A 17,369-nucleotide genomic window follows, 5' to 3' on the forward strand; every position below is an offset into this window, starting at 1 on the left:
TCTGGCTAGGCTTTGGCCATATATCAGCATGTCAGTATGTCAGTATATCAGCAAAGCTCTTATGAAATAAGCCCCAAGGAATTTCTCTTTCTCCTTCATGTGACTGTTAAAGCAGACAGAGATCTTTTTTTTAATGTCATATATACCACATGGATCAGAGAAGGCAATGGCATCCCACTCCAGTACTCTTGCCTGGAAAATCCCACGGATGGAGGAGCCTGGTAGGCTGCAGTCCATGAGGTCTCTAAGAGTCGGACACGACTGAGTGACTTCACTTTCACTTTTCACTTTCATGCATTGGAGAAGGAAATGGCAACCCACTCCAGTGTTCTTGCCTGGAGAATCCCAAGGACGGGGGAGCCTGGTGGGCTGCCGTCTATGGGGTCACACAGAGTCAGACACGACTGAAGTGACTTAGCAGCAGCAGCAGCAACATACCACATGGATGCTTTTGAACTGTGGTCCTGGAGAACACTCTTCAGAGTCCTTTGGACAGCAAGGAGATTGAACCAGTCAATCCTAAAGGAAATCAACCCTGAATACTCATTGAAAAGACTGATGCTGAAGCTAAAGGTTCAATACTTTGGCCACCTGATGCAAAGAGCTGACTCATTGGAAAAGACCATGATGCTGGGAAAGATTGAGGACAGAAGGAGAAGGGGGTGACAGAGGATGAGATGGTTGGATGGCATCACCAACTCAATGGACATGAGTTTGAGCAAACTCAGAGAGATAGCCAACTCACTGGACATGAGTTTAAGCAAACTCAGAGAGATAGCCAACTCAATGGACGTGAGTTTGAGCAAACTCAGAGAGATAGCCAACTCAATGGATATGAATTTCAGCTAACTCAGGGAGATGATGAAGGACCTGGAAGCCTGGTGTGCTGCAGTCCATGGGGTCGCAAAGAGTCAGACACGACTGAGCAGCTGAACAACACATAACACATGGAAGCTAGTGAAGCAGGTCCCCGCTGAGAAATGAAAAGGCTGCAGTGTTTGTTTATGGAGGACCTTCTGTTCTAGATCCTGGGCAGAGGTCTGACTCCACCTGTTCACTGACTCCCAGGGTAACCCCACAGCCTGCCTTCTTGGCTACTTGTCCTTCCAAGTGTTGCTGGAGAAACAGCAGGAACAGGCTGACTCATTCTAGAGTCTGTACCATGACCTGGCCCTCAGTGACTGCCCCCTGCCTAAGCAGTGGCAGAGGCTCCCCACCCCCTGACATCGCCGGCTCCCCCACTGCACCTGCCCACCAACCCCGCTGGCCCCTCCAGAGCTTGTTCTGCCTGAGAAGTCTCCTCATCCTTTAGGTCAGCCAGCTGGGACCCTGAATTTTTGGTATTTTCTCTGCTTGGCTCTTGAATCCACCTAGAAATTTCTCCAGAGTTGGCCTGAAGTGTGTTCAGGATGGAGGTCCAGCTTTTTTTCAGAGAAACAAGCAGTTAGGCTGCTTTCATCATTAGATAAGCAGTTACTTTTTCATCATTAGATAAGCAGTTTCTTTTCTTTCAGAAAGGCCATACTCTCATATAGTCAGTTCTCACGTGTAGTATACATTTCTAATTTAGTTGCCCTTTCCATTGCAAATAAAATAGACTCGGTTTTTTCAGCCCATTTACAAAAGCAGTTTTAATCAGCCTTTTCTTTTGGCACGAGTCATAGAAAGGTTTCACTTTCGTGTCACTGTTTGGAGAGAGGCCGACCCACTCACACCGCGTTATCCATCTTGTTCCCAGTCTCTGGCTGCGCCTGTCCACTTCTCTGCCTCAGACCCAGCCAGTGGGTCCTTGGTGCCCTTTGTGAGCAGGAGTGGAGGAAAAGAGCAGACAGCCGATGTGACTAGAAGAGCTAAATGCCAGGAAGCCGATTCAGTCTGAGTTCCTGCCCTGGGTTATTGATCATCTATCATCAGCGTGAAAGCAGATGTGGTAGAAACTTCAGGCACAGGTTCACATAGGTCATGGGGGCACTTTGTGGACCTTCAAGACGGGGTGGTTTCCTTCAGCGTCTGGTCCCGGGTCTCCACTTCATGTGTTTTGAGCACTGTTTACTGGGGTCTTTGTATGAATCCAAAGTGGCCAAGAACAAAAAGGATAATAAAGCTCAGCAATATTCAGGCCCTGAGATAAAATCTCACTATCTTCAGCTGCAGACAGTTGTACCTGGCCCTTTCAAGAGTTCAGTCATTAGACTTACAACGTGTTGTACTGGAGATAGTTACCTGTGTCTACTATGAAATAGGTGTGGAAATATTTGTATCTACTACTCCAAGGGTTGTATTTTGTATCTCTTTATACTTTCCACAACCTGCCGCTTAGAGCTGGGCACTTGAAAGGCACTCAGAGACCAGCTCTCATTTTTTGATAGAATGAATTCACTTGGAAAAGATGCAATTGCCTTACAGGTGTGAGCTAATTTCCACACCACTTTTAAAACAATAATATCCCCCACAAAGGATCTCCCGTCCCTGCCATCAGGTCTAGGACCAGGGAGGTACAGAGTGTCCCAGGGGCCTCCAATGCCCAGACTCCCATCCAGCACTTTTATTTAATTCTGATAGAGGTAAGTCACAGCGTTTCAGTCTCTGAAGCCCTTGGCTGTAGGGCTGAGCATCTACCATCGATGCTTTAGGAGAGGAGGTCCTCTTATTCATCCATCACAGGGAAGAGCCTCTCACCTCCTTGGAAAGCTTGATGTGTAGCCAGCTCTGTGTTAAGAGATGGGAATTCAAGGAAGTGTAACGTGAACTCTTTACTTATATTTACCATCATTGTTAAGACTGACATAAGCAGTCCAGTAATTATCCCACTTCAATGAATGCACCAGTATCTTGGGCTCTTTGTAAGACAATAAGCGCATCATGACCTAAGTTAACATACACATATACTCAGCTGTGCTCTAAAATGTAGTATCATATGATTCCAGAGACATTTTCAGTCTCAGGAGCTTCGACTTGACCTTTTGAGGGAATTTTGGGAGAAAATTAAGCTAAGAAAATGCCTCCATGAGACTTCCTTATGAATTAAAATGCCAAACTCTTCATTAAGCTGATAATTGGAAATAGTGGCTGAATAAGACCTACCATTTTCCAGCTAGTGAGGTGTCCTGGCTTTATTCAAATTCTGTGTCATTTCAGTATGGAGGATTAGCAATTCACATGCCCCATCTTGGGCATTTCATCGTAAACAGTGACCAGGGGGATCAGTGCTGTATGTTTTGGAGGCCAATGTGAACAGAATGTGAGAAATTTGGTTAGAATTTCAGCATCTCTTAGAAGTGTTGCTTGAGAATTCTAAACTTTCCTTTTCAGATAGAAGAATGTAAAGTGAAGGGAGATTTTCATTCTTCCTGCAACACCAGCTGAATGCATTTTAATAGGCTGTAGTGTCACTGGTGATTTATTGCCCTTTTTTGTTCTTTTATGTGTTATATTTGTCATTTCGCTGTGGCAGTTTCATCTATAAAATGGTATAGTTACAAGAAAATGGTGAGAGGATACGGGACTGCCATGGGAGATTCTGTTCCTTTTTCCTTGTCATTTTTGTAAGGAAATACTGAGTCAAATGTCAAGCATTTGGTTTCAAAAATAATATAATTTAAAGGATATATATTGCACTAAAATAATGTTGCTTTTTCCATTTTTACTACATAAACTTTGGAATTTCTATGTAAAAGATTTTCAAAGCAAGAGAGCAATTTAATTTTTCAGTATCCTTTTGTGTTTTCTCTTTCCATCAGCAGTGTGATAAAGGAAACTAAAGCAATGCATTTAAGTGCCTTTTATTTGCTTAAGGCACAGAGCTTCCTGGTTTGAAAAGCATAAATTGGAATTTATATTTTAGGAAATCTACCTTTTAATTTTGTTATTAATCTCATGCATTATGCATATCCAAAATGAATGCTGAAGGTAAAGGTTTGAGCTTAAAATAAATGAAGATTTTGGTAAAAGATGCAAAGTACTGGGGAGAAAACAATGCTTGTAGTTTTAAAAAATAGAGATTTTGCATGAAAGATTTTATGTAAATGAGTTAAATTATTCTTGCCTTTCCTGTAAGGAATATATAGTATCAATTTTATAGTAAAATTATATTGGTTCATATTTGTTGTTAGTAAACATGGAAAAGGCCTGGATATTTTCATTTATTTTTTAAATAAACTTTTTTTAAGAGTAGTTTTAGGTTTACAAGATTATTGCGAAGATAATAAAAAGTGCCTACATACCCCACATCCAGTTTCCCTTTGGATATTTTTAAATGTTTATTAAGGCTGAATGACCATAGCTGTTTTACCAGGTCTTTCCTTTTACCTCAATGGCTAGCATGGACCTAGACAACGTCGTAATTGTTCGTTGACTCTTGTTGATAGATACCAATTGTGCTACTTTCATTTTTAGCCCTTCACTTGCTTTAGAAAAACATACCACAATTTACAACAGAAGGCATCAAGATGAACTCCAACAGCTTCACGTCTAAGAAACCAGTGAATCCCATTGAGAATTTGCAGGCAAAGGGCCATGTCTTACTGCTGTGCTTTTTGGTTGACTTTGGACTAGTCTATCTTATAAATAAGCTTTTTCAGAATACTGTAAAATGCTTAGTATTTGTGAGAGGTTTTTTTAAAGTATTTATGGGTGTGATCCAATATATTGAGTCAGAATGGAAAAGAAGTCAGAATTTCCCCCAATGTCTTAACAGAGCCAGATGTTGAGGCAGCAAATCCAGAAAGTTTAAAGGGTATATAGAGCTCAGAGACACAGAACTCTTTTCTGGAGAGAGAATTATTGTTTTAAATACTCTGCTGACCTTGTATTAATAATCAAGGGAAAGTCCAGAAAATTGAAAAAGCTCAGTCCTTTCAATCCAAGTGCCTCATCTTATTTACCCTTTTGATGATATCAGTATGAAAACTTGTTCAATATCAGTGTCTCCAGAGGGCTGACAGGGAGACCTGGAGTCTATAAAAAGACTGACTCCTAAAATTCTAGCCTGTTAACCACCACCTCTGCAACAGACAGGCACACACATGCACTGCTTTTAGGATTGTCATTATTTTCATGTATGAGAATCTTGGGTTTGGCTTTGAATGTCTGATTCCTTCTCAAGCCATGACTTTTCTAGCTCAGAGACCACATGTGTGCATGCATGCTAAGTTGCTTCAGTTGTGTCTGAATCTTTGCAACCCCATGAACTGTAACCTGCCAGGCTCCTCTGTCCATGGGATTTCCCAGGCAAGAATATTGGAATGGTTTGCTATTTCCTTCTCCAGGGGATCTTCCCAACCCAGGGATTGGACTCACATCTCCTGCATTGGCAGGAAGATTCTTTACTGCTGAGCCACTGGAGAAGCCCCCAGAAGGAGTGGTACTGGTTTCGGGGGTGGGAGGTACCACTTTCCTTCATGGTAAATCATTTAAAACATTGTTTGTATTAAACATCAGTATATCATGGAGGAACAGGCAACATTTACATGCTATATTCAAAAAAATCAAGCAACAGACTTCAAAGAAATTTGAAGCCAATGATTGACCACATAGATAAGGCTCCTGCTTATACTTGCCCGCCTGACTCTTGGCGACAAATGGTGAATCATTGTAAGAGTCATGGCTTCCCTTTGACCAGCTTGGAGGGAGCAGGGAAAGCCCTAGAGTTTAGGCTCCAGGTCATCTTCTGAACCGCATGGCACTCTTCCTAGGGCCGTTTTCAAACACGTCAAACAGGAATCTGGGCCTCAGAGTCTCTGTCCTGGATTCAATAGGGCAGTTCCCTTAAGTATGGATCCCACGCACCTAATTCAGAAAGTATCTACTTGAGATACAAGGTTGTGAGTTCAGACTTCTTGGGCAAATCTCGTAAATTCCAAGTCTCAGCTTCCATGTCTATAAAACATGGAGAATACTGCTTCTTAACCCCAGTGGGGCAGTGGGAGAATTACCCCCATGGCATATATAAAGGGCCTTTCACCAGCTGAGTCAGGGCCAAGGCAGAGGAGTTGGCAGTTGCTCGTAACTTTCTGTCATGACTTTGTTACTCACTGTTGTCCTGATAAAGGCTTGTTTATGCCTCCTAGGACTTTCAGAAGCCCATGGTAATTAATCCAGGCCACTGCTCTTCCCAAGCTTGAATGCAAAATTGAACTTCCCAGAAAATGAATGGCTTTCTTGATGCTAGGTAGGGTATTATTTACATGAATACCATGTGGCTGCTGGGGTCTCCAGGAGCCCCAGAGTGTGGGAGGAATATGATTATTTTCTTATGTCGAGACCTGTGATGAGTTCCCCTACGGGTGGTATTTCCCACTTGCCTGCCTTTGAGATATAGGTGCATCAGAATATAAGCTATATTCTCTTGCTAGTGGTGACTGTGGTGATGATGCTAGTGATGGAAAAAAAAAATCACCACATTTTCAAAGACAGCTGCTTTATTTGAAGCTGTAATAGCCCAGAGCAGTGTCTAACCTATTCTGCACCTCCCTGTGGCCCAGTGCACGGAATAAAGCGCCAGGCTCCCCTTTGTTGTCCTGGCCATTGGGGCTCCATCGCCCCTCCTCACTGTCCTTGGTGTCGATGTGAACACCTCTCTTTGTGCTCGTCCTTGGGTTACGCCGGTTCTCAAGGGAGCCCGAGACGATGCACTTTAGCAGAACTCTATCTAGAGGGATGATAGATCATCTCACTGAGTACCTTTTTCAGACAATTGCTATGAAGTTGGAAAAATATGGAGCAGTTGGCAAGGGAAGGTGAAGCCACATAAGTTTTCTTCCACATGTTGTTTTCATTTTGAAGAGTGAGCGACTATCTCTGAGAAACATCTTTGAAAATCAGCCTGGCACCTGCCTGGGAGTTAATAAATGACATGTGTTCAACACATCTGTCAGGATCTCTGATGAGTTTTCCCATTTCCTCCAGTAAACATCCAAGCCATACATCACCCTAGCACTGTAATTGATATTCAGTTTAATCTTATAATGTATTATTGGTATTGCTAATGATGCAGTTATTAATTGTGGCCTATTATTAATTATAACAGTTTACTCAAGTTAGAGTTCTTGGTCAAAACACATTAGCATACCAATTTTTGTCTGGAATTTTTGCATATGTACTGTCCTTGTGGTGGTTTTTGTTGTTTTTTACTCAAGATTGTGTCTAACTTCATAGGAAACATGATAAAAAGCATGTGATATTGTCAGTTTGGTGGGTACTTCTTGTATGTCTTTGAATAATTTCTTTAGATATTGGTGTATATTTACATACAAATATGTGCATGCACACACTACATCAGAGTGAGTTATGTGTGTTTTTTGGCCAGTTTAAAGTCTTAAAAAAGGGAATTTTCAGATTTCTACCTTATTTCTTCTCTGAGTAACAAAAAAGTTAGAAAATGCTTCTAAAGTAAGGTCATAGGAATGATATAAACATTCTATTAAATAAACTTACAATGATTTTAATCATAGTAGCATTATCTTAGAAATTTCTCCTTTTTCGCTTTCTTAAAAGTCCCAGACCATTGTAATTACTCTCCAGCATAAATTTTGGCTCCTTTAAAGACTTCTAAAACAAATTCGACATATGATCATGAAAAATGGTCTACAGCTACTTAATCATTACAAATATTGAGCTCATAACACTTTATTGTTGACAGATACTCATTTCCTGTCTCCCTGATATGTACCCAGTTAACTTTCTCGTCATTGATGGATATATATTTCACTGCTTTGGTGCTGGAAATATAACATTTTGCCACTGGTATTTATTTTCATGCTCTTTCTTTCTAGTAATCTCATTTTATCACTGATGAAAGTTTGGTCAGTAAATTTACTGGCAAAGACTTTTATCTGTCATCAGCCTCCTGAGGAACACCTCCTGTGCCTGGCTGTCTCAGGCACAGTCCCTGGAGCCCAGGCCCAGATGGCCTGTCTTTCTCAGGGTATTGTCTTAATGGCCATGGAAGGTCATCTAAAGGCAGCCACAGACCCCATTTGTCTTAGTAAGCCCTTGATAAATGTTAAGAATAGGCAGAGGAAAGACCACAAAATAGGACTTGTCTTTACACTTCTGGTTTTCCCTCTGTTTTCTTTCCTTTCATACCCATCGCCCTATGTCTGGGAACTCTAGGGCAAATGGAAAAAGATAGACTGGCTATGAAAAGAGTGCAAATGAGAAAGACAGAAAAATTAAAGTGAGATTTATTGTGAGAGAGCTTTGATTCAGCATGAACTTCAGACACATCATAAGATGCTGGGCGAGGTCATGTGAAGACTAAGAACTAAAACCAGCTTAACATAAGGAACTTATGTTAAGATGTAATATAAAGGACTTACCAAAATAATGGAAGTTGCAGCTGAAATAGTCAAGAGGGGTGACAAGGAGGTGCTTTAGCAGTTCAGTAGGAGAGAGAATACTTCCTGCAAAGCCACAGGGACAGTGCTGGGCTCACTGGCCTCTGAGAGACAAGCAGGCCTTCAAAGGCCTTCTCTGAATCTATGATGTATGAGAGGGGGTGGGTCCACGGAGCAGCAACAAAGGTCCTGAGAAGGGAGATGTTGGCTGTGGAGCTAGAGGGGGAGGACAGTACTGGGCATCTCTGTTTGGTTGGAGCACAGGTGGATGTAGGAAAGTCAAAAGAGAAGAAGCATAAAGTTAGGAAAAGAGTTGGGAGTCAGCTAATGGGAGGCCCAGCTGCCTTTTGAAATAAGCATTTGGAGGCTTCTGGGGTTTTGTCTTGTTTTTTAAATGAGAGTGAGCTGATTAGGCCTGTTCTTTAGGAAAATCAGTGTGCAAGAGGCTAGATGGGATATCTCCCTAGGAGACAAGTACAAAATACAGAAAAGAAATAAACCAGGTCTGTCGCAGTGGGAAGAGAGATGGAGAAAATACAGTGTGTTTTTAATTTTTAGAGATTGGGTAAGGAGGTAAACTGACCTGGTATTAGGTGACTATCCTTCAACCCAAGATAGAGTTTTGTTTTAATGCCTTCAAAGTTTAGTTTCAAACAAGCTGTTGGAAATATACATTCTGAACTGATAGTATCCTCAAAATCACCCATTCACATTCCCTTTATTGATTATTCAGTTTGTATGAAAGGTGAACACAGCTGATGCCATCTTATTGACAAGCAGTTCACTCATTTTATTACTTGACCATGATTTGAGAAATACAAATGGAAGAAATAAAGCCATTTCATCAGACCCGTAATGGCACTCATAATTCTCTGGAAACTTCTAGTGCCCAGAGAATAAGTGATCAGGATTTGATAGATCATCTTACCCATAGGATGTAGACCCATCAATCAATGAGAGCAGTAACTGTCATGAAATTAGAACAAAAATAAAAAAGTAGATTAATTTTTTAGAGACAGTATATATCAAACAATCCAGCGTCTCAGTTTTATATGAAAAATTATGTTTCTGATTATTACTTGTACGTTGTACATGCTCTGTGCGCCCTGCAGTGGAAATTAGGTACAAGGGAAGAGTTATAAATTCAAAAGCATAATCAGGTTACAAACAATACATAAAATGTGAACAGAGATTATTCCAGGGGTGCTGATTGACTTTGTATTCCCAGAAAGAGAAACAGTGATGTGTAATTTAAATGAAAAATCTTGGAGACATTTCGTGATTATATATAATAATATCAAGGTACAGCCAGAAAAACCAAACAGAGATGACAAGGAATTCTAATTTTCTGAGCAATAAGACTTGAGTGAACTACAATAATCTTTAAAACTGGGTGTTGCTATTTTTAAGAAAAAGAAAAGATCTCTGCAAAAGGTGAAAAAAATACTATGAAAATTAATTGAAATAGATTCTGTATTCCATAAAGTCATAAAATGCTAGTCCAGAGTGGCTGAGGCTTCCTCAATGGACATTTTAGAACATCTTTGAGGACCAGTGCTCTTTGAAACACACTCTGAGAAACAATATCCTCACGTTTCCATTTCATTTTTTCTCATAAGGTTTCTCAACCTCCCGTTTCTCTTTTCAGCACCTTCCCAGAATGGCTGTTCCTGACCCTTTTTTCTCTCCCCCAACCACAAATACCAAGTGGAATTTTGGTATTCGGTCTTGCACGTTGTGAGAATGAAATATTTTGTTGGTTGAATTCAGTGCAGGCATTGAACCCAAACTTCAGTTGTGCCCCCAGGAAGCAGGCCAGGTTCTTCCCTGAGCAGTGCTGGCATCCAGTGCCCAGCTCTAAGGCTAGAGGACCTGTGTGTGGCCAGTGGGCGCCTTTTGTGAGCCCCTGCCTCTTTGTAGTTCCAGTCACCCCCTTGGGCCAGACACTGGAGGCCCCTGGCCCAGGGAGGCAGTAGCCTTCACTGCTGTCCACATGGATTGTCCTTCTCTCCTCCAGTTGGGTTTTGAAGCTCAGGCATGGTCCCTCTCTCAGCCTCTTGTGTCTGGCAGAGAAAGGTGAACTGTCACTTGTCTTATTCATCTCGAGTGTCCTGCAGGGCCTCGTTATGGGACCTGAAGCACAATAGGAGCTGTTTATTTGAGACTGAAAACCAGGCTTGACTGCGTCCCAGGGATGGGTCAAGCAAGCATCCGTTCCGTGTCTGTCCCAGGGACGCTCCCACTTCTGATGGCTCATGGATCACTTAGGATGGAACTCAGAGCCGTGTCACCCTCTGCCTTTTCTCCTCCTCTTCCCGTCTCCTTCTTCTTCTAGTTATGAGGAGGGAGGAGGGGGCCTGCTCTGTGCTCCTGGATAAACTCCCAGCCCCACCGCAACCCTCACATCTCCGTTGCCACCTGCTTTGAGATCACCAGGAGTCATCTCATGAGGCCCTTTTTCTCATAAAGCCCTGATGTCCAGCTCCCCCGTCTTCCCTAGGCCCTCATCCCCTTACCTCTCTGTACGACCCTCTCCAGGCCTATCCTTTCCTGTCCCATCAAGGTCATTACTCCAACAGGCATCTCCTTTCCCTCCTGCATCATCAACTTTTTCCCCTCCAGGGGTGCAGAAGCATCACCATTCAAAATGCCCTCATTTCTCCCATATTAAAAAAGAGCAGTTTCCCTGGATCCCCACACTCCTCTCTGGCTCGGTATCACACTGACTTCCTCCTCCCCCTCCCTCCTCCCTAGATCAGCAGCTCCTTTTTGTCCCCATTACTGGCCGTCCTTATGACCCACCCTCTCAGTTCACCTCCCAAGCACTCTCCTGCAGTCTCTTGGCTTTAAATATCACCTGGCAACTCCCAAATGTTTGCCCCAAGTCTAGATTTCTCCACTTTATGCCCAACACCTACTTCATATCCTGCTAGGCTGGCATCGTGGGCCTCCAGGGGAAGTTTGTATGGTCTGTGTAGTGATCAGAACTGGGCCCAGACCCTAGAGCCAATGGCTGAGTACATCGAGTTCTCAACCTGGCGAGCTTCTGTTACTGAATTTAGCATCCAACACTGGGCCAAGACAGACTGGTTCCTGCCAAGTTGAAAACCAATCAACCACTGCCGTGGATAATCACTCCTTTTCTTTTGAGATTTTTTTCACTTTGGATGTTACATCTGAAACCTTAAATAGCGCAGGTTCACTGGAACACCATCCTTTTTTTTGGAAAAGCTCTTCTTGGTCATTAGAACAGTACACCTGGTGCTGTCACTAGGAGTCAGCAGCCTGCACATCCGTGGAGGTGATATTCACCCTCCTTCCCCCTGAAATATTTAGCATATTTATCATTTTAGTGACTATGTCCAAGCCCACATAATACACACTTTTAGATGCATACATATGAATTTATTCTCTTCAAAAGGAGCTACACATGCAGACACGTGCAGTAACCTCTAAGCGGAATGCACAGTAGAAGAGAAAAAAAAATGCCTTTCCATGAAGAATTCTAATTTATACCAAGAAAAAAAAGGAATGAAAGGTTGTAACATTAGAAGCCTGGCAGGAAAATAACAAGACAAGGGAAAAATATTGTTTAAAAAAAAAAAAAAACAAACCTCTTGCCAAGCAGTTTGTAAGTTACACTGTTACATTTGTAGATTTGGGTAAGGGGGAAAGAAGTGAGTGAAGTAGCTCAGTGGCATCTGACTCTTTGTGACCCCATGGACTATTTAGTCCATGGAATTCTCCAGGCCAGAATACTGGAGTGTGTAGCCTTTACCATTCTTCAGAGGATCTTCCCAACCGAGGGATTGAACCCAGGTCTCCCATGTTGTAGGCAGATTCTTTACCAGCTGAGCCACAAGGGAAGCCCAAGAATACCAGAGTGGGTAGCCTATCCCTTCTCCAGCAGATCTTCCTAACCCAGGAGCCAAACCGGGGTCTCCTGCATTGCAGGTGGATTCTTTACCAACTGAGCTACCAGGGAAGCCCCAGGGGGAAGGAAACAAGCTACCAACTGCAACCACATTCTGTCACAGATTATCCTGACTGTGGCTGACTGACAGGTCACAGCCCCAGGTTTCCAAAGGGACAAAGGGGAGAGAAGCGCGTCCTGAGGGGGAGGGACAGAAGGAGGTCCATTTCAGGCAGGATGGAGGGCAGAGCACGGAGAAGGCAGGGATGGTGTGTCCCCGAGGGCACCTGCAGTTAATGACACACTTCCGTGAGATTGTCCTGGGGTCGTGATTTATTTCAGCCCAGTTTGTGTTTATGTTGGTGCTTCTCCAGAGTAGTTGCAAACCCAGACTCCTCACTCAGCCCCTTCACCCAGGTGTAAGCCAGTGACTGTGTGGGGAAACCTGCAGGGCAGCCCTCCTCGCCCTTTTTGAGTTGCTCCCCCATTTTGCACGATTCCTGCCATGATCACCTTGCCTGTGTGTCCTGTGAAGGCTGAACATTGCATTTCCTTGGCCTTCAACATGAAACAAGTTGAATAAGTGCTAAAGAATAACGATGCTGAGCTTTGCCAGCTGCACAGCAGTACACTCTCCTGTTTGCTACTGGAAATGAGGCATCGCTGGGCTGATGTCTCTCCCGAGGATGGGCAGAGTCACACCCCAGTTCTCACGGAGCTTCGAGAAGAGGCTAAAGTACAATGAGACTAGTTGTTTAGTTAACAGAAGCAGACATGAGACCATTAACATGACCAGCTCTTCTCATGGAGTGTTTACAATCCTTGTAATTGTTTATATTTAAATTTTTAAGCCATATCCAGTTTTTCTAAATAATTTATTCCCTGAGTATTTATTGGCAAAATTTAGCTGCAAAAAACTTAGAGAATCATTTGTTTAGAAAGTCGTCTACCATCATACCTCCCTGCTGCTGCTGCTGCTGCAGCTAATCGCTTCAGTCATGTCCGACTCTGCGCCCCCATAGACGGCAGCCCGCCAGGCTCCCCTGTCCCTGGGATTCTCCAGGCAAGAACACTGGAGTTGGTTGCTATTTCCTTCTCCAATGCAGGAAAGTGAAAAGTGAAAGTGGAGTCGCTCAGTTGTGTCCGACTCTTAGTGACCCTATGGACTGCAGCCCACCAGGCTCCTCCATCCGTGGGATTTTCCAGGCAAGAGTACTGGAGTGGGGTACCATTGTCTTCTCTGATACCACCCTGAACACACCCTATCTCATCTGATCTCAGAAGCAAAGCAGGGTCTGGCCTGGTTAGTACTTGGATGGGAGAAAGTATACCTGGAGAACTTGTAATCTGTCTCTAGTAAGATAAATGGAGTGGCTCCCAGTGTGCCAGCATTTGGAAGAATAAAACCAAATAGATTTTTTTTTTAAGTTTTCAAATTATATTTAAAAAATCAAAATTGAAAACCATCGGGCTTTTTGTCAGTTTCGTAAATTTGAGCTATGTTATTTTTACGTGGATGGCTGTTTTTGCCTATTATTCATTGTTTAAAATAGACACATTTAAGCAGTTTCGTTAAAGAAGTACTATCCTCCAAATCTACCACTTGGCTATGTGTTCCAATATGGGGGTGTATACTTCAGATGTAATTACAATAAAAAATGGCAACCATGATATCTTCAAGGTTCATCTGACACCTGTTTGAGGGACATTCTTTCAAACAGAATAGCAGGACATCTCCCTGAAGTGGTCAGAAATAAAATTGTCCTGTAAAGAGTCATTCTGTCCGGAAGGGCTTGTATTAATAAGGTGTGGTTTTTGCATCATGACTACTCTCCTTGCTCCTGTTGATTGGACTAGAAAGGACACGTGGATGGAACCTCAGGCTATGGTGTCTCCTGCCTTGTGTTTCTCTGATCTTGACCAGTCATCTATCTGATGGCCACAGCCATGTTCAGGGTCCAGAGTCTCATATAAAATCTAAATATGAATAACTTTTTAAAGAAGCGTTTATACATTCCCAGTGGAAACAGATGGCAAGTTTATAGTCTGACCCCTGGCTTCCCTGCTGTGACTCAGACCAAGCCCCATGTGGAGCACATAGGACACAATGATGGTTAAGTTTTTCAAGAATCAGATGAACCATAAATGCAAAACCAGTGGAAGGGTAGAAAGGGCTGGTACCAAGAGTCAGTGTTAATTTCACTTTTACCAACAAGAAGAAAATGGGAGATTTGAACATAACATCTCCACTTTCCCAATGAGCTACATCAGTAGGGAGAGGGACGTGATGGCTCAGATGCTGAGGGCGGTCATGTTCTGATGAAAAAGGGAGAAGCCCTTAGAAAGTGGATTCTGTTTAGTGAATAGAATCCTAATATTTTTCATCCCTAGCTCATTTAGCCGAGGTAATGGATATCTCATCAGACACAGATTTGACATTCCATTGCATTACACTGTAAACAGGGCGGACGGTGTTTGGGAATTGGGAGAGCTAAGACAGTAGCCACTGGCAGGCCCTGGTTATCTCATTTAAACAGTTACCAAATGTGGGCGACAGTAGTGTGATTGTTGGTTGCTTCCCACTTTGTGAATAAATTGCTTAGAAGGAGTCTTTGCCTACCAGATGTGACCTAGATTTAGCTTTTCAAAGGCAGGGGTGTCGGCGGGGGCAGAATATCTGTATTGTGTCAAAAAAAACAATTGCTGGTAAAATGCACAGTAAGTGAGCTTATCTCCCCTCTCCAGGTGTTTGGGCTAATATGTTATGGAATTACTGCTTCATTTATGAAAAATAATTGGGGGAAATGTTCCAGCAAATCAAATTTGGATAAAGGCTGAGGATGTCCATTGTGTTGTTAGGAAGTTTTTAAAAAGGCAGAAAGATCAGGGAGCCCATAGAGATAATAAAAATATTTTAAAAACTGTGTTTGAGAAGAGTCTCTCATAAAAGGGTCAGGCGTGGGTGTGCTTTCCAACTTGTGTTGGGGTTTAGTGAAATATGGAAGAACAATGAGAACAATTACACCCCTTTCAGCGCCTGTGAAAGCTGCTGAAAAAAAAAATCAAAGCCTGTCTGTCTGCTGGCTCCGATAAGTCTTACGACTCTGTTAAAGGTGGCAAAAATTTAAAAAGCTAATGTTTTTATTCTCCCTTACCCACCGTGTCTTTTTTCTTGTCTCCCCACCTCCTGCAGGAGCCGCCACTCCAAAACCAGTCCCAGAACCTGAGAAGCAAACAGATCACACAGTCAAGATTGCGGGGGTCATCGCTGGCATCCTGCTGTTCGTGATCATATTTCTTGGGGTCGTGCTGGTGATGAAGAAAAGGTGAGCCCCTGGCTGTTGCCGTGCAGGTGCTTCTGGCCCACTGTTGGCCAAGAGGCTTCTCGTGCATGAAAGTGTTCTGTTAGTCCATTGTCTTGGATGACCAAGCCACACCTGTGGCTCTGGTGGTTCGTATTTTGCATCATGTAGCAGTCAAGGTTATGGGAAAACATTTGGAGGCTGCAGCTGTGATTTTGTGTGACTGTGAAGAGCTTGTGCCAGGTCAGCATTAAGGATCAGGTGTCTACCCACCAGTTGGTACTTAAAGCTCAGCAGAATCAGTAAAATCACTTGTTCACCAGGAAATGTTCAGTATTAATACTTACTACCAACAGAATAGATCTTGGGGAATACAAGAAAAGAGACTTCTCCTTCTCATGATAAGGAGGATAATGTCAATGACGGAGTTTCTTGGCCCTGCGTTATGTGCAGGCACCATGTCAGGGAATTAAACAGCACAGTGTGCCACGAGAGAGGGACTCTCAGGATCAGACAGACAGCGACTCAGGGCGTGGACACATAAGGACAAGGACGGTAACATGTTCGGTGTAGTAAGCTTGCCTTTTCTAGCCAGGGGTGGTCAAGGGAGGAGAAAAGCACGTATGGCTGCAGAAAGCAATCGTCGCCTCCAATATATGAAAAATACACAATCTCTTTTGTCTTGTGGAAATGAGAGCTTGCTTAATAATACAGTGTTCAGTTTATGTAAAAATGATCAACATAAAAGATAGATGGCAAAAAGCAGTAAGATAAATAATCCATTTTTATGTAGTTTAAAATTAGTTATAAACAATTATATCCTACTGTATAGCACAGGAAACTATATTCAATATCCCGTGATAAACCATAATGGAAAAGAACATGAAAAAGAATATATTGAATATATACATATATATATATATATATACACACATATATATACATGTAAAGAACCATCACATTGCTATTCAGCAGACATTAACACAACATTGTAAATCAACCAACTTCAATTTACAGAAAAATCTAAAACAATGATAGAGTGTGAGCAAGGTCATAGATGACAAGAAGTGCAGATCGAGAGGCTGACAGAGCCAAGTCAAGGAGGTCTTGTCTGGTCGCCTAAGGAGCTAGACCTGGTTGTTAACTCCACTGGTGGCCTTTAAGCAGGTAGTAATGGGATGTGCTTTTTCTATTAGAAAGATCACTCAGTGTTAAGGTTGAACCCAGCGAGGAGAGAAAAAGGCTCAAGGCAGGAAGACCAGCAACTTTAGAAACATCAGGAGGTTGCAGCCACTTGTAGGTCGATCTGGGGAGCCGAAGTAACACAAAGAACCTGTTGTTGGCAAGGCCGTGGGTGGGGGTGTCCCCACTACCCCAGTCGTGGGGTGTATATGAGCTAGGACAGGTGGGGCATGAAGAGGGGAGCTCAGCTCTGCACTTTGATGTCCAGTCTTCCTGTGCCATGGAGTGGACATGTCCCCTGGGCAGGTGGGGTGTGCTGGCATCCAGTGCTGTCCATCCACGTGAGCCCAGCTGAAGATAGGGCTCGAATATGGGCACTCAGGGTGACTGTCAGAAGGGGGTCAAAGGTGAAGGTCAGACTTTGGATATATCACAGGGATATTTAAGGGGTGAGCTAATATCCGAATGTATAGGCATACATATAGAGCTTTCCTTGCTTCTTCTTTTGTATTTTGTTTACTGGTCCAGTGAGGCCTCAGGACGAGGCTCTGTCCTGGCTCATACAAGCCTAGCTGGTCCCCATCATTTCAGCTCCTCCTCCCTCTTGTGATCCACCTTTTCTTCCTTTCTCGTTGG

General features: G+C 43.0%; 1 protein-coding gene across 4 annotated transcripts in view; it reads left to right on the forward strand.

Annotated features, from left to right (window-relative positions):
• The window catches only part of PTPRM (protein tyrosine phosphatase receptor type M), a 657,213-nt gene that overhangs the window by 432,525 nt on the left and 207,319 nt on the right, over positions 1 to 17,369 (forward strand). For all 4 annotated transcript variants that reach the window (XM_069568623.1, XM_069568625.1, XM_069568624.1 and 1 more), the window contains exon 14: positions 15,443 to 15,575. In XM_069568623.1, coding sequence (XP_069424724.1) covers positions 15,443 to 15,575 — 133 coding nt within the window. The remainder of the gene's footprint in view (positions 1 to 15,442; positions 15,576 to 17,369) is intronic.

This window comes from Ovis canadensis, chromosome 23 (assembly GCF_042477335.2).
Source record: "Ovis canadensis isolate MfBH-ARS-UI-01 breed Bighorn chromosome 23, ARS-UI_OviCan_v2, whole genome shotgun sequence".
Taxonomy (NCBI): Eukaryota; Metazoa; Chordata; class Mammalia; order Artiodactyla; family Bovidae; genus Ovis; species Ovis canadensis.